Below are 27,705 nucleotides of genomic sequence, written 5' to 3' on the forward strand. Positions count from 1 at the left end.
TCAGACAGAACTAAGGAAGCCTTTCGGATGAGAGGTGAAACGTTTTCAAGAATCTTCAAGCAAGTCCAGTTGCTCTCTTCTACTAACCACAGATGACATGTATATTTCATTGTGCAATGACTATATTTAGGGTATCGGACACACATGGGCTACTGTACTTCAGTGTAAATTCAAGGGCACTTCTGAAATATTTTGGAACATCCTATGAGTCTTGTATATAGTTTGAAATGGTCCAGACTTTTGACTGGTACTGCATTTTCTGAGGGTGTATGCACCAGAGGTGGACAGTAACGAAGTGGATTTACCTGAGTGCTGTATTTAAGTACACTTTTTGAGTATCTGTACTTTACTTGAGTATTTTTTTATTTTTTTTGGAAACTTTTGACTTTAACTTCACTACATTTGAAAGGCAAATATCGTACTTTTCACTCCACTACATTTCTATCAAGGTCCTCGTTACTATGAAGCAGCTTTCAAAGTGGATGTTTTTTTCTTTTCTCTTCTAAAACGTGATTGGCTGTCTCAGTGTCACCTGCGAAAAAACCAATCAGTAATCACTAGGGTCACGTCATGTCCGTAGACTGTATAAAATCAAGTTAAATTATTTCTCAGCAGCTTTATTTGCTCCTTCTTCACCACGACGGACCGGTAAAGCGACCGCATCACTGCGGAGGCTGCACCGATCCGCCTGTCGATCTCACGCTCCATCCTTCCCTCACTTGTGAACAAGATCCCGAGATACTTAAACTCCTCCACTTGAGGCAGGACTTCTCCACCAACCTGAAGAGGGCAAGCCACCCTTTTCCGGTCGAGAACCATGGCCTCGGACTTGGAGGTGCTGATTCTCATCCCAGCCGCTTCACACTCGACTGCAAACCGCCCCAGTGCATGCTGAAGGTCCTAGTTTGAAGAAGCCAACAGAACAACATCATCTGCAAAAAGCAGAGATGAAATCCTGTGGTTCCCAAACAGGATTCCTTCCGGCCCCTGGCTGCGCCTAGAAATTCTGTCCATAAAAATTATGAACAGAACTGGTGACAAAGGGCAGCCCTGCCGGAGTCCAACATGCACTGGGAACAGGTCTGACTTACTGCCGGCAATGCGAACCAGACCCTTGCTCCGTTCGTACAGGGACCGAACAGCCCTTAGCAAAGAGCCCCGAACCCCATACTCCCGAAGCACCCCCCACAGAATACCACGGGGGACACGGTCGAATGCCTTCTCCAGATCCACAAAGCACATGTGGACTGGTTGGGCAAACTCCCATGAACCCTCGAGCACCCTATGAAGGGTATAGAGCTGGTCCAGTGTTCCGCGACCAGGACGAAAACCGCATTGTTCCTCCTGGATCCGAGGTTCGACTATCGGTCGAATTCTCCTCTCCAGTACCCTGGAGTAAACCTTCCCTGGGAGGCTGAGAAGTGTGATTCCCCTATAATTGGAACACACTCTCCGGTCCCCTTTCTTAAAAAGAGGGACCACCACCCCAGTCTGCCACTCCAGAGGCACTGTCCCCGACCGCCAAGCGATGTTGCAGAGGTGTGTCAACCAAGACAGCCCCACAACATCCAGAGACTTGAGATACTCAGGGCGGATCTCATCCACCCCCGGTACCTTGCCACCGAGGAGCTTGCAAACCACCTCAGTGACTTCGGCTTGGGTAATGGACGAGTCCACCTCTGAGTCATCAGCCTCAGTCTCCTCAATGGAAGACATGACGGTGGGATTGAGGAGATCCTCAAAGTATTCCTTCCACCGCCCGACAATGTCTCCAGTCAAGGTCAACAGCTCCCCACCCGCACTGTAAACAGTGTTGGCAGAGTACTGCTTCCCCCTCCTGAGGCGCTGGACGGTTTGCCAGAATTTCTTTGAGGCCGACGATAGTCCTTCTCCATGGCCTCCCCGAACTCCTCCCAGTTCCAAGTTTTTGCCTCTGCAACTGCCTGAGCTGCAGCACGCCTGGCCTGCCGATACTCGTCAGCTGCCTCAGGAGTCCTGGAGGTCAACATGGCCCGATAGGACTCCTTCAGCTTGACGGCATCCCTTACTTTTGGTGTCCACCACCGGGTTCGGGGATTGCCGCCACGACAGGCACCGGAGACCTTGCGGCCACAGCTCCGAACAGCTGCGTCCACAATGGAGGTAGAGAACATGGTCCACTCGGACTCAATGTCCCCATCTCCCTCGGAAGCTGAGAAAAGCTCTCCCAGAGGTGGGAGTTAAAGACCTCCCCGACAGAGTGCTCGGCCAGACGTTCCCAGCAGACCCTCACCATACATTTGGGCCTGCCAGGTCTGTCCAGCTTCCTCCTCTGCCAGCGGATCCAACTCACCACCAGGTGGTGATCAGTTGACAGCTCAGCCCCTCTCTTCACCCGAGTGTCCAAGACATAGGGCCGGAGATCAGATGAAACGACAACAAAGTCTATCATCGACCTCCGATCTAAGGTGTCCTGGTGCCACGTGCACTTATGGACACGCCTATGCTCGAACATGGTGTTTGTTATGGACAGACCGTGACTAGCACAGAAGTCCAATAACAAAACACCACTCGGGTTCAGATCGGGGAGGCCGTTCCTCCCAACCACGCCCCTCCAGGTGTCACTGTCGTCGCCCACGTGAGCATTGAAGTCCCCCAATAGCACAATGGAGTCCCCAGTCTGAGCACCCCTCAGTACCTCTCCCAGGGACTCCAAGAAGGCCGGATACTCTATACTGCTATTCGGCCCGTAGGCACAAACAACAGCAAGAGCCCTCTCCCCAATCCGAAGGCACAGAGAGGCGACCCTCTCGTTCACTGGGGTAAACTCCAACACATGGCGGCTGAGCTGGGGAGCTATAAGCAAGCCCACACCAGCCCGCCGCCGCTCACCATGGGCGACTCCAGAGAAGTGGAGAGTCCAGCCCCTCTCGAGGAGCTGGGTTCTAGAGCCCAAGCTGTGCGTGGAGGTGAGCCCGACTATCTCTAGCCGGTACCTCTCAACCTCCCGCACAAGCTCAGGCTCTTTCCCCCCCCCAGCGAAGTGACATTCCATGTCCCAACAGCTAGCCGCTGTGTCCGGGGATCAGGTTGTCGAGGCCCCTGCCTTCGACTGCCACCCAATCCACACTGCACCAGCCCCCTACTGCTACCTCTGTGGGTGGTGAACCCACAGGAGGTTGGGCCCACATCACCTCTTCGGGCTGAGCCCGGCCGGGCCCCATGGGCAAAGGCCCGGCCACCAACCGCTCGCATGCGAGCCCCAACCCCGGGCTTGGCTCCAGGATGGGGCCCCGGCTGCGCCATACCGGGTGACGTCACGGTCCTTGGTTGTTTCTCCATAAGGGTTTTGGTGAACTGCTCTTGGTCTGGCCTGTCACCTAGGACCTGTCTGCCTTGGGAAACCCTGACAGGGGCATAATGCCCCCGACAACATAGCTCCTAGGATCATTTCAAGCACACAAACCCCTCCACCACAATAAGGTGGCAGTTCTAGGAGGGGTGAAGAAGGAGCTGAGCCAAAAGGCGAAGCTCTCAATTTACCGGTCGATCTACGTTCCGACTCTCACCTATGGTCATGAGCTTTGGGTAATGACCGAAAGAACAAGATCGCGGATACAAGCGGCCGAAATGAGTTTCCTTCGCAGGGTGGCTGGGCGCTCCCTTAGAGATGGGGTGAGAAGCACAGTCACTCGGGAGGAGCTTGGAGTAGAGCCGCTGCTCCTCCACATCGAGAGGAATCAGCTGAGGTGGCTCGGGCATCTTTTTCGGATGCCTCCTGGATGCCTCCCTGGGGAGGTGTTCCAGGCATGTCCCCCCGGGAGGAGGCCCCGGGGAAGACCCAGGACACGCTGGAGGGACTATGTCTCTCGGCTGGCCTGTGAACGCCTCGGTGTTCTTCCCAAGGAGCTGGCCGAGGTGTCTGGGGAAAGGGAAGTTTGGGCTTCCATGCTTAGATTGCTGCCTCCGCGACCCGGTCCCGGATAAAGCGGAAGAAGACGAGACGAGCTTTATTTGAACAAAATCAGTTGATGGCTGAATGGAAGGAGGCGGTTCTTCTGGGCATGCACCCATGGCCATACCTAAAACCTACGTTTCAGTTTTCTGAAAGGAATAAAGGTTCATTTCGTTTTAAATGTTTGCTTTGTTTGCCGAAAATGAACCACATCACGGCCTACAAAAACTCGCCATCCAACCCACGGAAGCATATTGAGAGATGTAAACATTTTATTCCAAGAGAAAGCTTGCAACGAAGTTGTCTGTGCTTTTAGAGCTAGTGATAATATAGCAATAGCTATGCAGTCTGGTTAGTCAAATGACTTTCTATGGATTTTCCTGCCAAGTTGCCATCGTCTTGTCCACGGCTAATGTCAACACATAGCTAGTTAACTTGGACACCGTTAGTTGGCATGTAAAAACGGAGTTGCGCTAACATGAATAACGTTAACTTATCTGAAGTCCTTTCAGAAATATGTTTTACCATAATGCCAAATAAACAGAATGTAGAAATCTTTCTTTTCTAGTAGTAATATGATTTCGAGTTTGAAAAGAGTTTGTCAGGTGGAGTTTCACTGACTAGCTAGCTAAACATTAAACCACCATGATGGCACAGCACGTGTTCATTTTGTGAATTCACATTTCTGTCTTTGGTAACGGCATTAGGTTTTGTAAGCTTTGTGACAATAATGCAATGATGCATTGACAGAAAATGTACTTTTAATACTTAAGTATTTTTAAAAGCAAGTACTTTAACTTAAGTAAAAATTTGACTGGACAACTTTCACTTGTATCGGAGTAACATTTGACCAGTGGGATCTGTACTTTGACTTAAATAATGAAGTTGGGTACTTTGTCCATCTCTGGTACGCACAGACACTGTGCACATGGAACATAAAATTGGCTATTTAAAATGCTCGGTAGAAATGGCAAAGGTTGTGACTAAGGCGCCATACCATAAATCCGGGGACCTGGGTTCGATTCCGACCCGAGGTCATTTCCCGATCCCTCCCTGTCTCTCTCTCCCACTCATTTCCTGTCCTGTCTCTACACTGTCCTATCCAATAAAGGTGAAAAAAGCTCAAAAAATATATTTAAAAAAAGAAATGGCAAAGGTCCAAAAATAACTAAAAATCCTCATGAAATCTCTGCCAGATATAGGAGTATAGTATTTAAAATAAATTTTGTAAAAAGTAATAGCAATACTGTTTGGTCGTGCAGGGCTGGGAGTATGCTGTGGACTTCCCTACCACTTTCACTAAAGAGAAGAAGTGGAACTCGTGTGTCCGGCGCAGACGATGGCTTCGTTACAGGAGATATAAAGCACTGGGACTATGGGCCAAGGTATCATCAGGGGTATGAGGTCGTTCACAGTGAATTGGAGCTAATAAGGAAGGACTTTAAAAATATTTAAAGGTTAACTTAAGAATTATGAGACTATATTCACTATAAGCATAGTTCTGGGTACGGACAAGTTTGTTACAATGAGATCTTTAGGTCACATGACTTGCGCAGCTTACAGTGCCTTGTCATTGATGGAATTCAGTGAACAGTTAAATAGGGTATTATTCAGAGAAACAACCCTGAGGAAACAACCAAGGATAACGTTTAGCATGATGCTACCACCCCCATGCTTCATTGTGTATAAAGTGTTCTCAGGGTGTTGAGCAAAATTGAGATTGTGCCAAATGTAGCGCTTTTGTGCCTTCCAGAAACGTGTGTGTTTATATTGAGACCTCCTGACAATTTTAGTTACAAACAGCTGGACTACATTAATATAATACTGTGACTTCTGGTGGCACCAAGAGTAATTTAGGGATTGCACAGCAGCAGAGGTTAATGGCAACTTTTTAAAACTGTAATTTGTAAATAATTCTGCAATTTCTATTGATTGTTTCCCCCTCACTATAGTATTATGAGGTATTTTGTGTAGATTAATGACAAGTCAGTTAAATCCATTTCAGTTCCAGGTTGTGGAAAGTACAAGGGCAATGAATACATATGAATGCCACTGTATATTTCCAAATTGAAATAATTTTTTATTATTAATTAAAATAATCTGTAATTATTTGTTTTGTTTTTTTTAAATGTTCCCCTCGCTTCTGCTTCTGAAATTCTGAAATAGTAAGGTGTGTGTGTGTGTGTGTGTGTGGGCACTGGTATAGGTGCCTTTAGACAGGGGCCAGCCTCCTCCAGAGCCCTTCACTGATATTAGCTGTGGAGGCTGGGACATGGGCGACAGACCAGAGAAACCTGTCTCCTTATGGGCTGTGTCTCAGCAAGGAAAGGTAGGGCCTCCTCCTTTTTTTTTTTTTTAATGAGGAACTGGGCTGGAAATGTTTACCAGCTTCTCACACATTACTAAGAACTGATACTAAAAAAAAAAAAAAACAATGTTCTTACTGGCTTTGCAGTGGGATGTAGCTTGTACCATTACAATTCCGTCAGCCTAAATGCATGGATGTATAACTTGAAGAATGTTCTCAAAGAGCGGATAGAGAAACCGGCAAAGCAAAAGTAGTGAACTCTCGCAGGGGTTGACTAGTATGTACTGTAAATATTTAAATATGGCACATTTCTGTCCACTAGAGGTCAGTGCATCTCTAATGTTTTGTGGGTTTAAGCGTTATAGAATCCCTTCTGAAGTAATATACTGTATATGAAACTGCAAGAATGTAAATTTCTGTCTGTGCCTTGTGCTCAGGTGTGGTTCCGTTCAGGCATTCATCAGCAGAATCCAGAGGGGACAGTCTGGGAAAACATTCCTGTTCCTGATTCCACAGAGGTGGCCCAAATAAGCGCCGGTCCAGGAGACCTGCTGTGGGCCGTGCTGTGGGACGGACAGCTTCTTGCCAGGACAGGCATCTGCAAGCACTGCCCAAAAGGTCAATGTTTATTCACTATGTAGATCAAAATAAGAACACAGACTAAATACAAGGTATGTGTTATTGTGGCATTGGTGATGTAATTTCTGGCCTTTGCTCTGTCCAGGTTCATCATGGGTGATGGTGGATCCTCCATGTAATACCAAAGCTGTCCATGTAGCTGTGGGGGTTAATGTGGTCTGGGCAGTCACCAAGGACAAGAAAGTAGGATTTGTTAGATGTAGAATTTTTAATTTTACACTATACATCTACATTTAACAGTAATTTCATGAAATTGAGTCGTACATGAGGTGATAGCCAACGAGCCGTGTAGCACCGAGTTGGCTATAAGCCATGTATGATGAGATTGAGTGGAATAATTGTTTTATTATGTCCACATTCACTGGATTTTGAGAAACGGAGCATTTTTATTTTTTGCAAATTCAATAAATAAAAACTTTTATACAAAATGTCTGACAAAATCATTTCCGCTTAGAATGTAAACAAACTGGAGAAATGACAGTAGCAATTAAAAAAGGGGGGGGGGTATAATAATAATTCTTGAAAAATATAGATGTGTTCTTCCCATCAAATACTTTTTTTTTAAATTCCATGTTTTGCGGCTTTCTTTCTTTCTTTCTTTCTTTCTTTCTTTATTGGGCGGGGACTATATTCTTTTAGCTATTTCTGTTTATTTTAAATACTTGCTTAACAATTTTTGGGATCTTATTTTTTTCAAGTAGAGTTTTTATTTCATCCTCGGTTGGTTTAGCAAAACGTTCCTCCATTTTGTTTTTCTCTACTCACGGTATATGAGCTGATAGCCTAGTAGTAGAGTAGCCAATCAAAGCGCGCGATTGCTCATATCCAGTGCATGTGGATAGAATAATAGTTTATTTGACGTACTGGTCAGTGACTGACTATGTTAAATACCCAAAAGATGTTATTACATTCATACTCAGACTTTACAGATACTGTAAGTGATCCATAGATTTTCAAATAACACTCGTACAGTCTTAAAATGGAATCCAAAACTCTGAGGTCACTCCAAAGAACTCCAATTTATTCCATCAGTTATCATATGCTTTTATAATTTAGCAAAAAAAGTTATTCTTTACCTAAAGACGCAGCAAGACTTGCATAATGCACAAATAACCATAAAAACGCACACTGGGTCACTATGTAAGGGATAAGTAGGCCACATGTACAGCAAGCTGTTGGTTTTGTGATAAACCAGCCTGCTGTATATTATTCCACCTATTACACAGCTACATACCAAAGAAATTATTAATTTTACACTGAAAATTTCATTTAAAATAAGTGGTATCAGGACCTGGCTGTTTTATAGTACAATAACAGTAGCTAAATCAATCCAAAAAAGTCCATCGGGCAGCGCCGATCTCCGTTTCCGTAGCCCTCAGCCTCTCGCCTATTACATAGCTAGGGTTACAGTGGGGGGCTAGTCCTCTGGTAACCACGAGAGTTTAACTCCCCACTCGCATCTGTATTGCAGCGTGCCTTGCCAGATCGTAGCAGGTACTGTTTTTATGATGGTCTTTGGTATGACCCGACCGTGAATAGAACTCACGATCTCCCAATCAAGTGGCGGACACGCTAACCACTAGGCCACTAGCCAAATCAATGCTACAGTATTAAACTGAAGATTTTGGTAAGTTGAGACAAGGCGATTGGGAATTATTTATTTAAGAATGTTAATATTAATAGGCTACACTGAGTAAAGACAACTGCGGACAACTTGCACATTTTCTCTTGAAGTTAATAAAACAAACAAAAAAATGCAGTTTGTTACCAAGAAACTACAGTGTTCTCTATACTGAAGGCTGTCAGAAAACTTAAAGGAACAATTTTACCTCTGACTGCTACAAAGTGCTGACAATGGAGGCTCTTTCCAAAAAGGATAAATAAACATCTAATCACAGAAATCTTCACCAAATCATTGATTATACACTCCTTTCTTTGTTATATTACAGACCGTTTTCTTTTTACCTGTACTATTATTGTGTCTGGACTATGCTGTTTTTACAAAAAGGAAACGAGACCTTCTGACAAATCAGTTTTGAGAATTGAACAGAGCTGTGGTGTAATCAGAAATAACTGTTCGAGACAAGAGTGTCTGAATCTGTGTTAGGAGCTGATGTGTTACTATGTATTTGAATTATGACATTTAAAAAAAATTCATTATATTGAAAATAGTGTGAATTAAACACTCAGATACACTGCATAACAATTATGTTTAGTGTATAGTGGTCTATTTTAGATAACTAATCAAGATTTTGAGCCCTACTGTGCATTTCATGTTAAAATGTACATCTAAGTATATGTGTCTCATAGGTGTGGTTCAGGAGAGGCGTGAACTCCCACAATGCCACTGGCCTTGGCTGGATCAGTGTTGGTGGGGAGATGACGATGGTCAGTGTGGGGCCCAGTGACCAGGTGAGACAGCAGGGTGTGAGAAATGGAGGAGGATGGTACAGCCTGGCTATTGCATTTCTTTTGCCATACACAAGTGTCTTTAAAAACACACAAGGATGCACTCGAGGGCCGAACCGCAGCTTATATGAGTAGTATATTGTAGGAGAGTACACAGTATCAGGCTTGTATTCTGGGGAATTTTCTACCACTCGGTATAACTGATGAGCCTCTGAACTGACTTTTTTTTTTAAACCTTCAAAATTCTACTGCACTCAGCTTGCACATAATATACTATATTCATGTGCTTTAGTAGTGTTTATTACTTCACCCAGGACAGAGTCCACCAGGGGCCGAGGTATTGTTTTCGGTGGGGTTTCTTTGTTTTTGTTTTTTTTGTTAGCAACATTACGGGAGGGCGGCACGGTGGTGTGGTGGTTAGCGCTGTCGCCTCACAGCAAGAAGGTCCGGGTTCGAGCTCCGTGGCCGGCGAGGGCCTTTCTGTGCGGAGTTTGCATGTTCTCCCCGTGTCCGCGTGGGTTTCCTCCGGGTGCTCCAGTTTCCCCCACAGTCCAAAGACATGCAGGTTAGGTTAACTGGTGACTCTAAGTTGACCGTAGGTGTGAATGTGAATGGTTGTCTGTGTCTATGTGTCAGCCCTGTGATGACCTGGCGACTTGTCCAGGGTGTACCCCGCCTTTCGCCCGTAGTCAGCTGGGATAGGCTCCAGCTTGCCTGCGACCCTGTAGAACAGGATAAAGTGGCTAGAGATAATGAGACGAGACATTACGGGAAAACGGCTGGACCAACCTTCATGAAACTTTCAGGATAGATGGGCATTGGTCTCAAATAGAACCACCAACATTTTGAAGGTCGTGCAGTCAAGGTCACCAAAAAGGTCAAAATGTTCCTTCATATTCATCATATTTACTTCAAACCACATCCAAAATGTTCATCTTTCAGTTCTGCTTCCATTGATATGCTACATGATTTGGGGTATCTCTCATAGTTTTCTTAGCGGTTGGGGGTCAAATGTCAGGGATCAAGGTCACGGGTTTTCAGAGGCTCATAACTGGGAAACAGTTCAAGATGGAGAGATACTTAATATTATCAACATATAGGAAGTCATATATGGGCTTTCATTTGGCACTTTGACCTTGAGTGACCTTGAAAGGTCATATGCAGGGTCACAGATTTTCAGAGGCTCATAACTGGGAAATGGTTCAAGATAGAGAGATAATATTAAGTATCGACAAACTGAGTCAAACTGAAGGTCATGGATTCACCTTGTAAGGTGAATAGGCCAGACTGCCGGGCGAGGTTTGTTTTGCCTGGCAACACTTATTTACCTATGTTTTTCCAAGTAATTCAAGTTATTTAATTTCAAGCAAATGACATGTCTTCCAGGGCGGCACGGTGGTGTAGTGGTTAGCGCTGGCGCCTCACAGCAAGAAGGTCCTGGGTTCGAGCCCCGGGGCCGGCGAGGGCCTTTCTGTGTGGAGTTTGCATGTTCTCCCCGTGTCCGCGTGGGTTTCCTCCGGTTTCCCCCACAGTCCAAAGACATGCAGGTTAGGATAACCGGTGACTCTAAATTGACCGTAGGTGTGAATGTGAGTGTGAATGGTTGTCTGTGTCTATGTGTCAGCCCTGTGATGACCTGGCGACTTGTCCAGGGTGTACCCCGCCTTTCGCCCGTAGTCAGCTGGGATAGGCTCCAGCTTGCCTGTGACCCTGTAGAAGGATAAAGCGGCTAGAGATAATGAGATGAGATGAGACATGTCTTCCCAAGAACATGTAGTGTTTTTTCATATTGAAATTTTATATTTCACTGAAATTTCTGAGACATTAGAGTTTACATAGAAATGTATTTATTATTATTATTAAAAAAACTAGATTTATATTTCCTGAAGGAAATACTAGTGCTTGTAAAGCAAAAAAAAAAAAAAAGAAGAATTCAAGATGGGTAGAGTGAGGTGAGTGAATGAAATGAAATAGATGTGGTAGTTACAGTAGATATTAAGATAAAGAAATAAATACATAGATAGATAGATGAACTGAAACCAATGGGAAGAAAATTGAGGGATTTAAAAAAAAAAACAAAGCAGGAATGTTAGAGGTATGAAAGGGGAGAGATACTTAGTAGTATTGCCCAGAACATGTCACGCATGTTTGGAAGTATTATTTTGAAAATTGTTTTTATGGGAGCAGTTTAATGGGAAGAATTGGAAGATACAGGGATTAAAAAAAAAACAAAACACAAAACAAAAAAGGGATGCGAATGGAATATCAAAAAGTAAAGTCATAGCCACTGTCCTAGTTACAAGACCTAGGCAACAAAGATTGAACGAAATTTCTATGTTAAGCAGTTCAAGCTGAATTAAACCTGGGTAATAATAATAAAGAAGCCAAGGGGGTAACAGTATAATGCTTTGCTTTGCAACTAATATAATAATAATTCATCCTCAGTGTTAGTAATTAAACCATATTTGACAAATTATCTATATATTTCTGATACTCTGAGGATATATGGTCCCCCAAATAAATAAAAAAATATTCTATAAAATGTATGTAATGTAATTAAAGCAATTTTAACGTATTTCGTTATAATGCATTTGTCATTTTATAAGCATGTGAAATTCAATGCAGATTTTCCTAATAATTTTGCACTTTAACTTGAGTCTTACTCTTATTTGTAAGCCTGAAATAAATAACTTTCTATAAAATGGACAGTCTACAGACCCCAGAAAAGACTTTGACTACGCATAATGACATTAGATATGCAGATGCTGGAAGATTATTTAATGTAAAGTTAAGCCAGAGCTTCAGTCTAAGTAGGCCACGGTTTTGATGATGTTTGGCTGATACACAACTGAGCACAACTGCATGCCTGGTTTAGGCCATTCTATATTCTCATTCTATTATTGCTCACTTCACTAATGATCACTACACCTCACCTCATTAGTGACCACTACGCACATCATAAAACACATGAATGCATCAGTGCTGCACCGTTTATCAATGTAATGATATTCGGCATCGTGGTGTGCATTTGTCTGGAATGCTGTAATTGTGTTAATATTCTGATTTAATGACTGCTCTGATTGTTTAAACCGTGTTGATGTAGACTGTCTCATCCACTGGAACGGTCAAGAGAGGGGCAGGGGGCAGGTCTAATTACACCAGCATTCCCACAAGCAGAATTATTTGTCATTAGATCCTCTGACCAACTTGTACATGTAGAGCTACAGATACGGCATGTAACTTGTGTACACACACACACACACACACACACACACACACACACACACACAGAGTCCAGTCTTCCAGCTCACACCCTCTGGCTCCTCCTGCCAGAGTCACATGTTTCTGGGTGTCATTTTTTTGGTAGAAGTGCTGGGACTACTAAGTCTCAGCATTCCTAGCGATGCAAACCCCTCTATGTGCTTCTCCACCTATGTCTGTCTCTCTCTGTCTGTAACCCAAACCCCATGCTTGCCTGCTTTGCCTGCTGCACACAGCTTATCCCAGCCAAATATATGCCGGTACTCCCTCCTATACTCTCAAGCCTGAACAGCCATATGGGAGCATATCTAATTTGGGTTTGGCTCCCATACCACAAGCTCATATTTCACATTTTATTCCTAGCAGCTTTGGCTATGGTCAGGGTTCACACAGAGTTAATATCTTTTCTACTTTAAATTTGGTTAATTGGACAACATGGCATGTGTGAGAGCTGAGTCAGTAGGTAAAAATGCGAGACGAGGACTTTAGGAGGTGGTGAAGGTATGGCATACACAGCTTATCCTGTTGTATAATAACTCGAACGTCATCACAAACTACTTGAATTTATGTTGGGACTTAAATGGTTGACTATTTTTTTGGACACCAAGTCGTGGGCTTGTGTATTTTGTCCTGTCAAAGGTCTTTCTGTCAGAAGAATATGTTCTGACCTGAATATCTGCTTTGGCTCTTGACTTTTGTTGGCTTATGTGGCTTTTGCACATTATGTGGTGCATAATGACTATAAAATTTGAGACGTCTCTGATCTCTGTTCCTGCTTGGAGATACTTTGCTCAGAAGGTTAGGCCAAAGCTCCAGACTCATTCTAGGTAGAACACCGTTTCTGCTGTAACATAATTTGTGATTCAACTCATGAAGAACTTAATAATGGGCTGATCCAGAACCAAAGGCATGGGAGGTTTAGGCAATGACTTGTCACATACAGTTGTTTATAAGGACATGTCAGATGGTGGTGATATAATAATGCATTATAATAATATGATTTATAATCCATTGTAATATTTGCTGAGTTAAATGTAAAATAAGATTAGTATTTTCTGACAATGATTATACTGCAGTGATATGTTGCAGGCATGGGGGATTGGCAGCGAGGACAGGAGTCTTTATTTCCGCCATGGCGTGACCCCCACTGAGGTCACAGGAAGGGCTTGGGTCCCTGTGTGTGCCCATGTGGACAACAGTTATACCACCAACAAGCCCAGGTAAGTAAACAACACTTGAAATTCCTTGTTCCTTCTTCCCATAGTGCCGTTTTTCACCAACAGATGGCACCAGTCGGATATATTCAGACTGCAAATTACTAGTGTATCTCAAAATATTGGTATCTCTTTCATATATTCTGTATTCATTACACATAAAGTGAAATATTTTGAGGCTTTTTTGTTTTAATTTTGATGATTATGGCTTATAGCTCAGGAAAATCAGAAATCTAGTATCTCAAAATATTAGAATTTTGAGATACATTTCAAGTTTGAGTAAAATAGTATAAATACTGTGTATCTCTTGGTGTAGTTCAGTACACGCAACCACAATCATGGGGAAGACTGCTGACTTGACAGTTGTCCAGAAGATGATCATTGACACCCTCCACAAGGAGGGTAAACCACAGAAGGTCATTGCTGAAAAGGCTGGCTGGAAAAGGTGCACAAGCAACAGGGATGACCGCAGCCTTGAGAGGATTGTCAAAAAAATTAGATTCAAGAACTTGGGAGAGCTTCACAAGGAGTGGACTGAGGCTGGTGTCAGTGCATCAAGAGCCACCACGCACAGACATCTTCAGGAAAGTTGCATTCCTAATATCAAGCCACTCCTGAACCAGGGACAACGTCAGAAGCGTCTTACTTGGGCTAAAGAGAGAAAGAACTGGACGTTGCTCAGTAGACTTGATAAAACACAGTGGACCAACACCAGCAGATGACATGGCACCCCAAATCATCACAGGCTGCGGAAACTTCACGCTGGATTTCAAACACCTTGGGTTCTGTGCCTCTCTATTCTTCCTCCAGCCTCTAGGACAATGATTTCCAAATGAAATGCAAAATTTGCTCTCAGCTGAAAAGAGGACTTTGGACCACTGAGCAACAGTCCAGTTCTTTCTCTCCTTAGCCAAGGTAAGATGCTTCTGACGTTGTCTCTGGTTCAGGAGTGGCTTGATATTAGGAATGCGACAGTTGTAGCGCCTTTCCTGAAGACGTCTCTGTGTGGTGGCTCTTGATGCACTGACATCAGCCTCAGTCCACTCCTTGTGAAGCTCTCCCAAGTTCCTGAATTGAATTTTCTTGACAATCCTCTCAAGACTGCGGTCATCCCTGTTGCTTGTGCACCTTTTCCAGCCAGCCTTTTCAGCAGTGACCACCTGTGGTTTACCCTCCTTGTGGAGGGTGTCAATGATCATCTTCTGGACAACTGTCAAGTTAGCAGTCTTCCCCATGATTGTGGTTGTATGTACTGAACTAGACTGAGAGATACATGGTATTTATACTGTTTAACTCAAACTTGAAATGAAATATTTTAATATTTTGAGATACTGGATTTCTGATGTTCATGAGCTATAAGCCATGATCATTAAAAAAAAGCCTTGAAATATTTCACTTTATGGATAATGGATATAGAATATATGTAAGTTCACCTTTTTAAATTAAATTACAAAAAACCTTAACTTTTTCCACAAAATTCCAATGTTTTTGAGATGCACTAGTAGGTTTTTTTGTTTTGTTTTGTTTTTAATCCCACTTCTGCTCATTCCTGATGGAATTCTGACCAATTCCATCCACTCCTGTAGACAGTTTCAGCAGTCCCAGCGGCTCTGGAAGTTATCATCATTGTTTGTGCCTGCCTGCAATATGTTCTAATGAATTTAATTGGTCCTACATCCCAAAATATAAACAAATTTATCAATTTAAAACGGAGTGACCATAACTACGAAAAAGCATTTATTGAAGATGAATGAAAGAACACCACATCCAATGCAATCCTATATTAATAAACACGACCAAATTTTTTTGTCCCACAAGTTTCATATTTAATCACCACCTTCCCCCATGAGAGTAAACAACCTATTGGTTATGTCCCACAGGATTTCAGTCCTGATGCACACCTCTCCTGCAAATATTCCCAGTGTATTATTTATGGTACTATATGGCTTTGATCCTCCACTTTCTCTGTCTTGTACTGCACAGTGACGTTTGCCTCATCAGTGCTCAAATTGCTGCGCCTACCCAGGGTTCCGTGTTGGGCTGCGATGACTTGGACAGTGCTAACATTCCTAGAGTCACCAGTGACAGTTTTGTATCAGCCCTGGTGGCTGAACACAGCTCTCTTTTGCCTGAAGCAGATCAGGAGAAAGTGGAAGAGGCCAGTGTGCTTCGCCAAAATTCTGGGCTCCACTGCAGCCAACCAAAAGGAAGCGAGCTGCCATGGAGTAATGTAGATCTGGCAGAGGTGAAAGTTCCCTCAGCTGCCAGTGTGGCAGAGAAATCTGTGGCTGTGTATCCCATGGAGCTGGGAGAAACCATGAAGCAGGAAGAGCAGCCGCCATGGGCATGGATCACTGCAGGTCAATGTGAGATAGATTCGAACACGAACACCAACTGGCTGGACAGAGCAGGTACATAATTGGTGCTGTATGTTCGCCATGTATATGTTCATTATACATACCGCCAGGTGATTTTTTTTTTTTTTTAATTTCTTTTAAACTGCAATTCATAATTTTAAGTGCTTCAAGATGTGTAATAATCATACCATTTCAGATGTACCTTAGAAAGTTACAGTGGTGTTTGAAAGTTTGTGAACCCTTTAGAATTTTCTATATTTCTGTATAAATATGACCTAAAACAACATCAAATTTTCACACAAGTCCTATAAGTAGATAAAAAGAACCCAGTTAAACAAATGAGACAAAAATATACTTGGTCATTTATTTATTGAGGAAAATGATCCAATATTACACATCTGTGAGTGGCAAAAGTATGTGAACCTCTAGGATTAGCAGTTAATTTGAGGGTGAAATTCGAGTCAGGTGTTTTCAATCAGTGGGATGACAATCAGGTGTGAGTGGGCACCCTGTTTTATTTAAAGAACAGGAATCTATCAAAGTCTGATCTTCACAACACATGTTTGTCGAAGTGTATCATGGCACGAACAAAGGAGATTTCTGAGGACCTCAGAAAAAGTGTTGTTGATGCTCATCAGTCTGGAAAAGGTTACAAAACCATCTCTAAAGAGTTTGGACTCCACCAATCCACAGTCAGACAGATTGTGTACAAATGGAGGAAATTCAAGACCACTGTTACCCTCCCCAGGAGTTTTCGACCAACAAAGATCACTCCAAGAACAAGGCATATAATAGTTGGCAAGGTCACAAAGGACCCCAAGGTAACTTCTAAGCAACTGAAGGCCTCTCTCACATTGGCTAATGTTAATGTTCATAAGTTCAACATCAGGAGAACACTGAACAGCAATGGTGTGCGTGGCAGGGTTGCAAGGCGAAAGCCACTGCTCTCCAAAAAGAACATTGTTGCTCATCTGCAGTTTGCTAAAGATCACGTGGACAAGCCAGAAGGCTATTGGAAAAATGTTTTGTGGACAGATGAGACTAAAATAGAACTTTTTGGTTTAAATGAGAAGTGTTATGTTTGGAGAAAGGAAAGCACTGCATTCCGGCATAAGAACCTTATCCCATCTGTGAAACATAGTGGTGGTAGTATCATGGTTTGGGCCTGTTTTGCTGCATCTGGGCCAGAACGGCTTGCCATCGTTGATGGAACAATGAATTCTGAATTATACCAGCGAATTCTAAAGGAAAACATCTGTCCATGAACTGAATCTCAAGAGAAGGTTGGTCATGCAGCAAGACAACAACCCTAAGCACACAAGTCGTTCTACCAAAGAATGGTTAAAGAAGAATAAAGTTAATGTTTTGGAATGGCCAAGTCAAAGTCCTGACCTTAATCCAATCGAAATGTTGTGGAAGGACCTGAAGCGAGCAGTTCATGTGAGGAAACCCACCAACATCCCAGAGTTGAAGCTGTTCTGTACGGAGGAATGGGCTAAAATTCCTCCAAGCCGGTGTGCAGGACTGATCAACAGTTACCAGAAACATTTAGTTGCAGTTATTGCTGCACAAGGGGGTCACACCAGATACTGAAAGCAAAGCTTCACATACTTTTGCCACTCACAGATATGCAATATTGGATCATTTTCCTCAATAAATAAATGACCAAGTATAATATTTTGTCTCATTTGTTTAACTGGGTTCTCTTTATCTACTTTTAGGACTTGTGTGAAAATCTGATGTTGATTTAGGTCATATTTATGCAGAAATATAGAAAATTCTAAAGGGTTCACAAACTTTCAAGCATCACTATGTGATTTTGCAATGTTACCATGCAATGAATCTTGCTAGTTTCAGTTTCCATTTCAGTTTTCAGTCCTGAAATGTGGTGAGGTTTCATTAAAAGGATGTTGCTTCTCTTTTGTGTAATTAATTGATTCTTGGCTATGGAACATGAAATTAATTAGTTAATGAGATATAGTGTGCTGGTTTTTCTCGCTCCCATATGTCCCATAATTCTAACCATATGTGACTAGGGGTACCTTACACACTTCGTCTAGGAGAGGCCTTGGGTTCCTGTTGTCACCAGCTGAGAACTTGAACTTTTCCCAAAAATGGTAAAAAGTTGGATCTAAAAGAATTGGATTGGTTACGGCTGTAAAATGGACTGGACAGTCAGTCTATAAAGGTCTTGCAAAAGAACAATCCAGCAAACATCTCCAAGAAGATCTTCCCAGATGCGTCTGTTTTGTTTTGTGAGCTAAGAATACTCTCTTTTGTATTTTGATAAAAGTGGATAGTCATTTATATGATTGTGAGAGAATTTCAGTAAATTTGTATTCAAGAAAGAAATTGGTCTGAGATTTTTCTTCATATCTTCGGGAGACAATACTTCACAATAGAACCTATCCTGAGGAAAGAATTCCCAAACATAAGCTGTACCTTGCTGATGCAAAGCTGCTTAGCTCTGCCCTTTTTTTTCTCCAAAAAAAGACATGCATGGGGTTAACTGGAAAGTTAAAGCAGTGTTTTAATTGCAAAATTACATCATAAGACTTTTTTTTTCTGTCTGCTTCCTCTCTCCCAGATGCAGGGTCTCCATCTCCCTCCATCACTCCTGCTCTTAGCATCGCAGGTGCCCAGGGCCCGTTGGCAGAGAGAACAGAGCAAGAGAAAGACAACACTATGGAAAGGGTATGCACAACTTTGATTTTGGATTTAAACAAAGAAATTGTAACTAGTTTTAATGTATAACAGGTTGGGTTAGTATACTCTAATATATTCCTTTGGACTCTAGTAGTAAGCAGGTTTGTAATGGTGTGTGTGTGTGTGTTTGTGCGCGCCAGTCTGTCAGTGTGAAAAAAATGATGATGTGCTGGTGGAGGGACTGGCAACCCCATCAGTTGGAGGAGGTGTGTGTGACCCTGGAGCAGGTCAGGGGTGGCGGAGCTCCTAATGACGACCTAGTCTACGTCTACTATACACACAACCAGGAAAGGAAGGTGATCAGTACACAGTCTGATTCTCACAGAACAAAACTTGAACAAATACTCAGCAATTTTCAACCTATAACAATTCACTGCCTTTGTAGTGTATCTGGCAATTATCCACCAAAGATGAAGTGAATATCGGTGAAATAATAACCAAGACGAAGTTGAGGTTTTTATTCACTGAGCCTGAGGCAGATAATTGTTTTAGCATAAATACACAGGTAATTTTATTTTTAAATTTATTTTTAATTGATCGTAATTTTTTTTATTATTTATTTCAAACTTCAAAAGGGGCATGCAAATGTAATAAAGGTGTGGCGCAGACTTGCCACTTACTGTATCTACACCAAATAAATATCAATTCCACCTTATCTTTGAATAGTTTTAGACCAAATATTGTAACATTTTTTCAATAATTTGTAATTCGTCCTCACTTACAGTGACAAATGGTCTCTTCATAGGCTTTTCAAAACAAGTTGTTCGGCAACTTCAGCTTATTCAGAATGCCGCTGCTAGGGTCCTGACAAAAACTATGACCGCATTACTCCAGTTCTAAAATCTTTACACTGGCTACTTGTGAGTCAGAAGATTGATTTCAAAATCTTGCTGCTTGTGTATATATCACTCTGCGGCTCAGGGCCCAAATACATCTCTGACGTGCTTGTGACGTATGAACCTTCTAGGACCCTGAGGACCTCTGGGACTGGTCTACTGACCGTCCCAAGGGTTAGAACAAAACATGGTGAAGCAGTGTTTTATCATGCAACACAAACCTGAAATAACCTCCCAGAGGATGTGAGACGAGCCTTGACTCTGATGGATTTTAAGAAACAACTAAAAACCTGTTGTGTGTGTGTGTGTGTGTGTGTGTGTGTGCGTGCGTTGTTTTTGGTTTTTTTTGCTTGCTTTTTTTTTTTTTTTACTCAAATTTAAATCTTATATTCTTACACCTCTTGACTGCACATTTGCTATTTTTAATTAATTTTTTTTTATTGAGCAGTAACAACACAGTAGATAAGTATAAATACACATAGCTCACAATGCTCATTTTTATATTTATCCCCCCCGAACATGTTGGACAACAATCTAGTAAAAACATATTGAAATAAAAATAGACAGATAGATAGGTAGATAAATAAATATGTATTTATATATGTATAAAAGGAAAGAAAAGAAAAGGCATATATAAATAGGCTCGCCGACACTAATGCTGTGCACTAAACAAGACATGGTTCACATGGATTCAATCACAATTGCATATAGATGCAAGATGGCCGCCAAGTGGAAATTAAGTGGGCACAGTTTTAAGTTGACCTAAATGCCTCAATACTGGATCCCAGACAGAAAAGAATTTGTCCCTGGACCCCCTAAGGGTATATTTTATTTTCTCTAATGCCGCTTTTCCACTACAAACGCGGCTGAGCCGTGCCGTGCCGAGTCGAGCTGAGCGGGGCTGTTGGAGTTGCATTTCGACTACAACCGCGCTGAACCGTGCTGGCTGGAAGTGGGTGGACACATTGGGTGGAGTTAGCAAAAGTGGGTGGACGTCACGTGATGTCGTTAAGCAGCGCAAACAGTGACATCAGTGACAGTGGCGGAACAAGTCAGAGCCGGGCCGGGGGCGGGGCAAATGACCGGGCCCTTTATTAAAGCTTATCATAACATCATTTTAGGCTACAAAATGTCCGCAACTGCGGTGTTTACCAATTTCAACACTACCGGGTGCAACTATGTTATTTAGTACATCAAGTCCTTCAAACGAACATGTAACTCAGAAACAAAAAACATTAGGATACTGTACATGGCTCATAATAAAACATCAATAGCCTATACTGCGCACATTATTTGAAGGGCATACGAATGAGCGCTCAGAGGTTGCAACGGTGACGGGAAGAGTCAGAAATAAAAGGAGGGCGGTGCAAACCTCACTGAATGCACTGTGTTTACCAATTTCAACACTACGGGGTGCAACTATGTTATTTTGTACATTAAGTCCTTCAAACGAACATGTAACTCAGAAACAAAAAAAACATTAGGCGACATACTGTACATGGCTCATAATAAAACATCAATAGCCTACTGCGCGCATTATTTGAAGGGCATACGACGAGCCTTGCGCTCCGCGAACTCGTCCACGATGCTCTGTATGTCACTGATTCAGTGAGCTTTTAAGCGGTAGTCTCACGACCCGAATAGTAAACAATAAACATGGAGGACATGGAGTCGTTAATGTTGCTGGTCTCGGTGCTGTGGCTTGTTGTCGCCGACAACGCCAACAGATACTGGCAAGAGCGTATAGATGAGGCGAGGCGCATAAGGCTTCAGAAATTCTCGTAATTCGTAATTATTCTTCTTCCGGGTTTGCGGTGTTTACAGATCCCAGCGCGCTCGCGGGGCGTGTGTGGGCATGTGAGGACACTCCTCCTCACCAATCAGTGCACAGGGGAGTGTCTGCTCACGCCCCCAACCTCACTCGGCACGGTTTGGCTCGCTTCAGCCCCACTCCAAAACGGTGCGAGTTTTAGGGGCTAAGCAGGGCTGAAGCGAGCTGAGTCGTGCTGGTTTTTGGTAGTCGAAACGCGAGCCGTGTCGGGCTGAAGCGAGCTGAAGTGAGCTGAAAAAGGGTAGTGGAAAAGGGCCATAATTGTATGAATTGTGTTACATCGCTAAACCACAAAGACGCTTTGGGTGGGTTTTTTGATTTCCAGTGTAGTAATATTCTTCTGCGTGCAAGCAGCGTCATAAAATCAATTATGTTTTTATAACTTTTCCTTAATGTTGCATGTCTCCTGTCTGTGGTACCAAATATGGCCATAGCTGCATTGGGTTGAAGATCAAAGCTTCTGACAGCGTTTTAAAGATGGTAGACCAATAGGTTGCCAGGGCTGGACATAACCAAAGCATATGTGTTAAATCAGCAGGAGTGTTTCGACACCTGTCGCAGCTTGCGTCTGTGTTAAGGTAGTCTGGCTAACGCGACTGCAAAGCTCTACAAGCTATTGGTCTGGCCAAGATATTAAGCCCAACCGTTTCCCAGAGCCCGTGGTTGACCCGCCTCCCTGAAATGCCTCAGTTTGCTACTGGTCGAAGCCAGAAAAGGCTGTGTCGAAGCTTAAACCAATCACATCACTCTTTCCTCTGACGTATGCGACGCGACGGGGCTAACTGGTAGATTAAACCATAGACATCCTATTATTAAACTCCTACCGAAGCCGGTCGGGAGCAAGGCGAAAACGTCCTTCCTTTCAATAAATACCTCCAGGGCTGCTCTTTGCTCTGTTTTCAATGAGAACTTCCCGTTGAATGCTTTCAATACAGCATTCGTGAATGAAGTGCTTCCGGCATAGATTCTGTAAACAATCTATGGCTTCCGGTCGCAGTTCTACTACGTCAGTGCCTTGAACACGCCTCTACCCAGGGCCGTTGGAGATGCTCAAAGTTGATTGGTTCCCGATTTTTCGGGAGCTTGGAAGAGCTGTAGATAGCTTGCCTGGCCAGACTAAGCTCGCAACAGGCCCTCGTGTTGCGTCACGCTTAGGATGGGCGGGCCCAGGCTAGTGTTAAGGTATATTTTAGCCAGTCTTGCTTTGGAGTAGTGGGTGCGATGTAGGATCTTGAATTGTATAATGCTTAATTTGGCACAGGAAGTGCTGTCCTTTACTCTTAGTAGAGCGCTCCCCCAGCTCATCCACCCAGTCTGCCCTGATCTTTGCCAGTGTTGTATTTTTAAAGGAGCTTATACAATCATTAATTCTTGAAATAAGTCTTTTAGGATTGAATGGGGATTTTAACAGATCATCTAAACCAGAAGGCGATGTTATGTATGGAAAGTTGGGATCATGATGTTGAAGGAAGTGGCGGACTTGGAAATATCGAAACAGACTAGACCGAGGGAGGCCAAATTTGTGCGATAAATCATCAAAGCTTGCAAAAATAGAGTTTATGTACATATCCACAAAATTATGAATGCCACATCTCTGCCAAAGAGTAAATTCAGAGTCTAACCTAGCTGGGGGAAAAAGGTGATTATTGTGTATGGGACTTAGATGGAGAAGGTTTTTAAACCCAAAGTTACGTCTAAGTTGAACCCATATTTTGAGGGTGTTTATGACTATAGGACTATTCGTGTATTGTAAGATAGAGAGGGGAAGGCTGGAGGTGACCAGGGCTCTAAGAGAGGTGGAGATGCAAGATGCAGCTTCAAGGCGGCACCAGTCTGCATCAGGAGTATGGAGCCAATACGTGATTTTTTTGAACATTTGAGGACCAATAATAATGACAAAAATTTGGAAGAGCTAATCCACCTTGCTTTTTAGGCCTCTGTAACAATTCTAACCGTGTTCTGGGCTTCTTCCCATCCCATATAAATAAAATTAAAGCTTTATCAATAGATTTTAAAAAGGATTTAGGAAGATAAAGTGGGATACATTGAAACAGATAAAGAATCTTGGGTTGCACATTCATTCTGATACAGTTCACTTTCCCTGCCAAGGATAGGTTAAGTGGTTTCCATTTCTTCAGGTCTAATTTGACTTTCTCGAGTATGGAATCAATTTTGTGCCAAAATGTTCATACAATACTTTTGAAATATCAAACAAAAACGACAAATCAAAATACAAAAAAAAAAGTCAATTTTTTTAGACTGGCAAACAAATTATTCGTGTAATCGTGCAAAATATCAGTCTATTACTCTTCAGAAACCTTTTATTTTTGTTCCGCGTCTTTCTCAGTTTTGTTTGACGTAATTTATTTTGGTTGCGATTCCAGCTTTCTCGTTTGCGCTCCCTGACTTTTTGCTTGCAGTTTTGGCACAAACTTCACGTGTGGGTGGACTGTCCAGGAATGCATTCCCATTGGCTAACTTGTGTTTGACTGACAGCTACGCTCAGCCATTCCCCGGAGGCTGTTGCGGCCATTTCCTACTCGGATTTTGGCGGACTGTTTGACGAGTGACCGATCCATTGACGGTAAACAAGGATTGAGTGGACTTCAGTGGAGACTATGATATTGAATTTACACTTTGTTGAATTAATTCAATATCATAGTCTCCACTGAAGTCCACTCGATCCTTGTTTACCGTCAATGGATCGGTCACTCGTCAAACAGTCCGCCAAAATCCGAGTAGGAAATGGCCGCAACAGCCTCCGGGGAATGGCTGAGCGTAGCTGTCAGTCAAACACAAGTTAGCCAATGGGAATGCATTCCTGGACAGTCCACCCACACGTGAAGTTTGTGCCAAAACTGCAAGCAAAAAGTCAGGGAGCGCAAACGAGAAAGCTGGAATCGCAACCAAAATAAATTACGCCAAACAAAACTGAGAAAGACGCGGAACAAAAATAAAAGGTTTCTGAAGAGTAATAGACTGATATTTTGCACGATTACACGAATAATTTGTTTGCCAGTCTAAAAAAAATTGACTTTTTTTTGTATTTTGATTTGTCGTTTTTGTTTGATATTTCAAAAGTATTGTATGAACATTTTGGCACAAAATTGATTCTATACTCGAATAGCAGACAGAAATTTTCTTGATAGTTTTTGCATGTCCCTTGTGATATTAATGCCCAAGTATCTAAAGCCGTTTTTAGACAGTTTGAATGGTAGAACACCATCCTGTATTTGAAGAGCCACATCATTAACAGGATAACATTCACTTTTACTGAAGTTCAGTTTATACCCAGAAAAAGCACCAAATCTTCTCAGGGCGTGGATAATATGGGGAGCGCATGCAACAGGGTCAGATATATACATTAATAAATCATCTGCATAAAGAGATACTCTATGCTCTCTCCCCCCCCCCCCCCCATGAATCCCGGTAATTGATGGTAATGTTTTGGGTGTAATAGACAAGGGCTCTATGGCGAAGGCGAACAGCAATGGACTGATTGGGCAGCCCTGATGGGTGCCCCTTGACAGCTGGAAATATTGTGAACGTTTACCGTTCATGGTTACAGAGGCTTTGGGTGAGGTGTATAAGAGTTTAAGCCATGAGATAAAATTAGGGCCATACCCGAATTTCTTTAAACATGCAAATAAATGTCCCCATTCTACCCGATCAAATGCTTTCTCTGCGTCCAGCGCGATAACCACTTCGGGTACCACGCTGGACACAGGAGAATGAATAACATTCAGGAGCCGACAGATATTTGTAAATGAATAATGGCCTAAAATAAAAACAGTTTGGTCATCAGATATCACGTCTTGCATTGTGATTTCTAGACGTAGGGCAAGAACTTTAGCCAGGATCTTCACATCAGAATTTAGGAGGGAGATGGGACGATACGAGCCACATTCCGTACTGTCTTTACCTGGCTTCAGTAGAAGGGTAATTGATGCTTCAGTCAATGTCTGTGGGAGTGACCCATGGGACAAAGTCATTAAACATCTCATCTCATTATCTCTAGCCGCTTTATCCTGTTCTACAGGGTCGCAGGCAAGCTGGAGCCTATCCCAGCTGACTACAGGCGAAAGGCGGGGTACATCCTGGACAAGTCGCCAGGTCATCGTCATTAAACATAGCAAGCAAAATTGTTAATAGTTTATCAGAGAACTTTTTAAAGAACTCTATGGGATACCCATCAGGGCTCGGCGCCTTGCCACTCTGCATGGCCTTTATCGCAGAAATGACTTCTATACGATTTAGTGGACGCTCAGTTTCAGTCCTATGAACTGTTGTTACAGAAGGAGCTTGGAGGTTATTGAAGAAATGTTCCATGTCAGAGCGATCATTTGTCACTTTTGATGTATACAGATTTGAATAAAAAGAGGCGAATGTTTCTTTAATTTCTTCTGGGTCAATAGTTAGTTCACCGTCATCTTTCCGTATTTGTGGGATTTGTTGAGAAGCTGAGCGACACTTAAGTTGGTGTGCTAATAAACGTCCAGCCTTGTCGCCATGCTCATAGATAGAGGTTTTCGACCCACGTGACCGTTGCCATGTCAACAAGTAGATGGCGCCATTTTGACGGTCACAAATATGGTGACTACCGGTAGCGATACACTGTTGATCATGACGAAGTCTCATTGTCGAGTATTTTATCCGGCCTAGATGACGCGAGTAAGAAGCGATATCACCAGAAAATCAATAATGCTGGTGTACGTGATCCGTACACGTTACCAGGCTATCTTTTTATGGCTTTGCAGCGCGGGTGATCTTCCTGACCTTCAGTCAGGCGTGTGGGAAATACCAGGGAAAAAACATAAAAGAAAAAGGAGCGAGATGCAGAAAACACCCTCATTATCCAGCGACGTAGGGCATTTACAGGGCGAGCAGAGGGAGAGGTATTTGCAAAAATTGAGGTTAGCAGGCTTAGAGAACGACGTTTACCTGCTTCCACCAGGATTGTTCACTGACATACGGAAGTACACGAAGCCCTCGTCTTTACCTGACTTCGGCCCACATGATCTGTATACCTATGTCGTTAAAAACCAGGCTGGGTAACATGCCTACATCAGCGGGTCGTCCCTGGAGCCGGTGGTCACCATCTTATTACAGCTAAGGTTTGTTCACATTTTCATTTACTTTCGGTCCTCAGGATGAACAAAATGTTATTAAATGTCATTGAAATAACTTCTTAGTCTGTTGAGACATGGCCCGTTATAAATTTGCTGTTACCAGGCAATGACCAAGAACTGTATTATTAGGGTCGGTGTAGTTGTAGCAGTGCACTAGCAGCTAGCTGTTAGCACTAGCTAATGTCAACAACAGTAGCTAGTATGTTACTGTAGCAATGTTTACGTTCAGTCATTTGGATGACTGTTAAAACCTTTCAGTCTCAAGTTTTTCCTTTACTGTATTTACTAGTTTACTGAGCTAGCGCGCTCGGGCAGGCTGGGAGCGAGCGCGCTAGCTCAGTAAACTAGTAAATACAGTAAAGGAAAAACTTGAGACTGAAAGGTTTTAACAGTCATCCAAATGACTGAACGTAAACATTGCTACAGTAACATACTAGCTACTGTTGTTGACATTAGCTAGCTTGACCTTCAAAATGGCGGACACCAGGGCGTCACGTGACCTGTGACGTCACGTCGAAATCCTCTATACCCCCGTGATTTTAATAGGAGACGTTCTGTTTTTTCGGTTGATAGCAAATTATATTGTGTTTGGAGGTCCAGCTTCTTTTTGTAGAGTTCAGGGGAGGGAGAGAGAGAGTACTGAGCATCCACCATAGATATGGCTTTAATAAGCTCCTCTTGCTTAATTCTCTTCATTTTATTTATTTTAGCTGAATATGATATAATCTCACCCCTAATTACAGCTTTCAGTGTTTCCCACAGGAGAGAAGAGGAAATGTCATCTTTTTTGTTGGAATTTATAGTCATCTATTTTTTGGGATATCATTTCACAAAAGCTCTCATCGGCCAGGAGATTTCTGTCTAATTTCCATGAAGGGTGTTCTAATTGGTAAAGAGGAAATGCAAGCTCCATTAATACAGGGGCCTGATCTGACTCTGTTATAGATGAATATTCAACTTTTTTGATAAAGGGGAGACGGTTCTGGTCAATAAAAAAATAGTCTATTCTACTATATGAGTGATGTACGTTTAGAAAAAAGAGAAGGACTTACTTTGTGGAAATAAAAAACGCCAGGGGTCA

The 27,705-nt window shown here is 42.8% G+C and overlaps 1 protein-coding gene across 3 annotated transcripts in view; it reads left to right on the plus strand.

Moving 5' to 3' along the window:
- tecpr1b (tectonin beta-propeller repeat containing 1b) overlaps window positions 1-27,705 on the plus strand; it is a 67,374-nt gene that overhangs the window by 12,154 nt on the left and 27,515 nt on the right. The window contains exons 4-12 of one of the 3 annotated variants that reach the window (XM_060901739.1): window positions 5,197-5,331; window positions 6,141-6,263; window positions 6,680-6,860; window positions 6,967-7,064; window positions 9,192-9,293; window positions 13,641-13,771; window positions 15,749-16,176; window positions 18,710-18,816; window positions 18,969-19,124. In XM_060901739.1, the coding sequence (XP_060757722.1) occupies window positions 5,197-5,331; window positions 6,141-6,263; window positions 6,680-6,860; window positions 6,967-7,064; window positions 9,192-9,293; window positions 13,641-13,771; window positions 15,749-16,176; window positions 18,710-18,816; window positions 18,969-19,124 (1,461 nt within the window). Of the gene's footprint in view, window positions 1-5,196; window positions 5,332-6,140; window positions 6,264-6,350; window positions 6,567-6,679; window positions 6,861-6,966; window positions 7,065-9,191; window positions 9,294-13,640; window positions 13,772-15,748; window positions 16,177-18,709; window positions 18,817-18,968; window positions 19,125-27,705 lie in introns of those variants that run through there. The other 2 variants (XM_060901741.1, XM_060901742.1) reach the window with 2 other exon arrangements.

Source organism: Neoarius graeffei, chromosome 20, assembly GCF_027579695.1.
Source record: "Neoarius graeffei isolate fNeoGra1 chromosome 20, fNeoGra1.pri, whole genome shotgun sequence".
Taxonomy (NCBI): domain Eukaryota; kingdom Metazoa; phylum Chordata; class Actinopteri; order Siluriformes; family Ariidae; genus Neoarius; species Neoarius graeffei.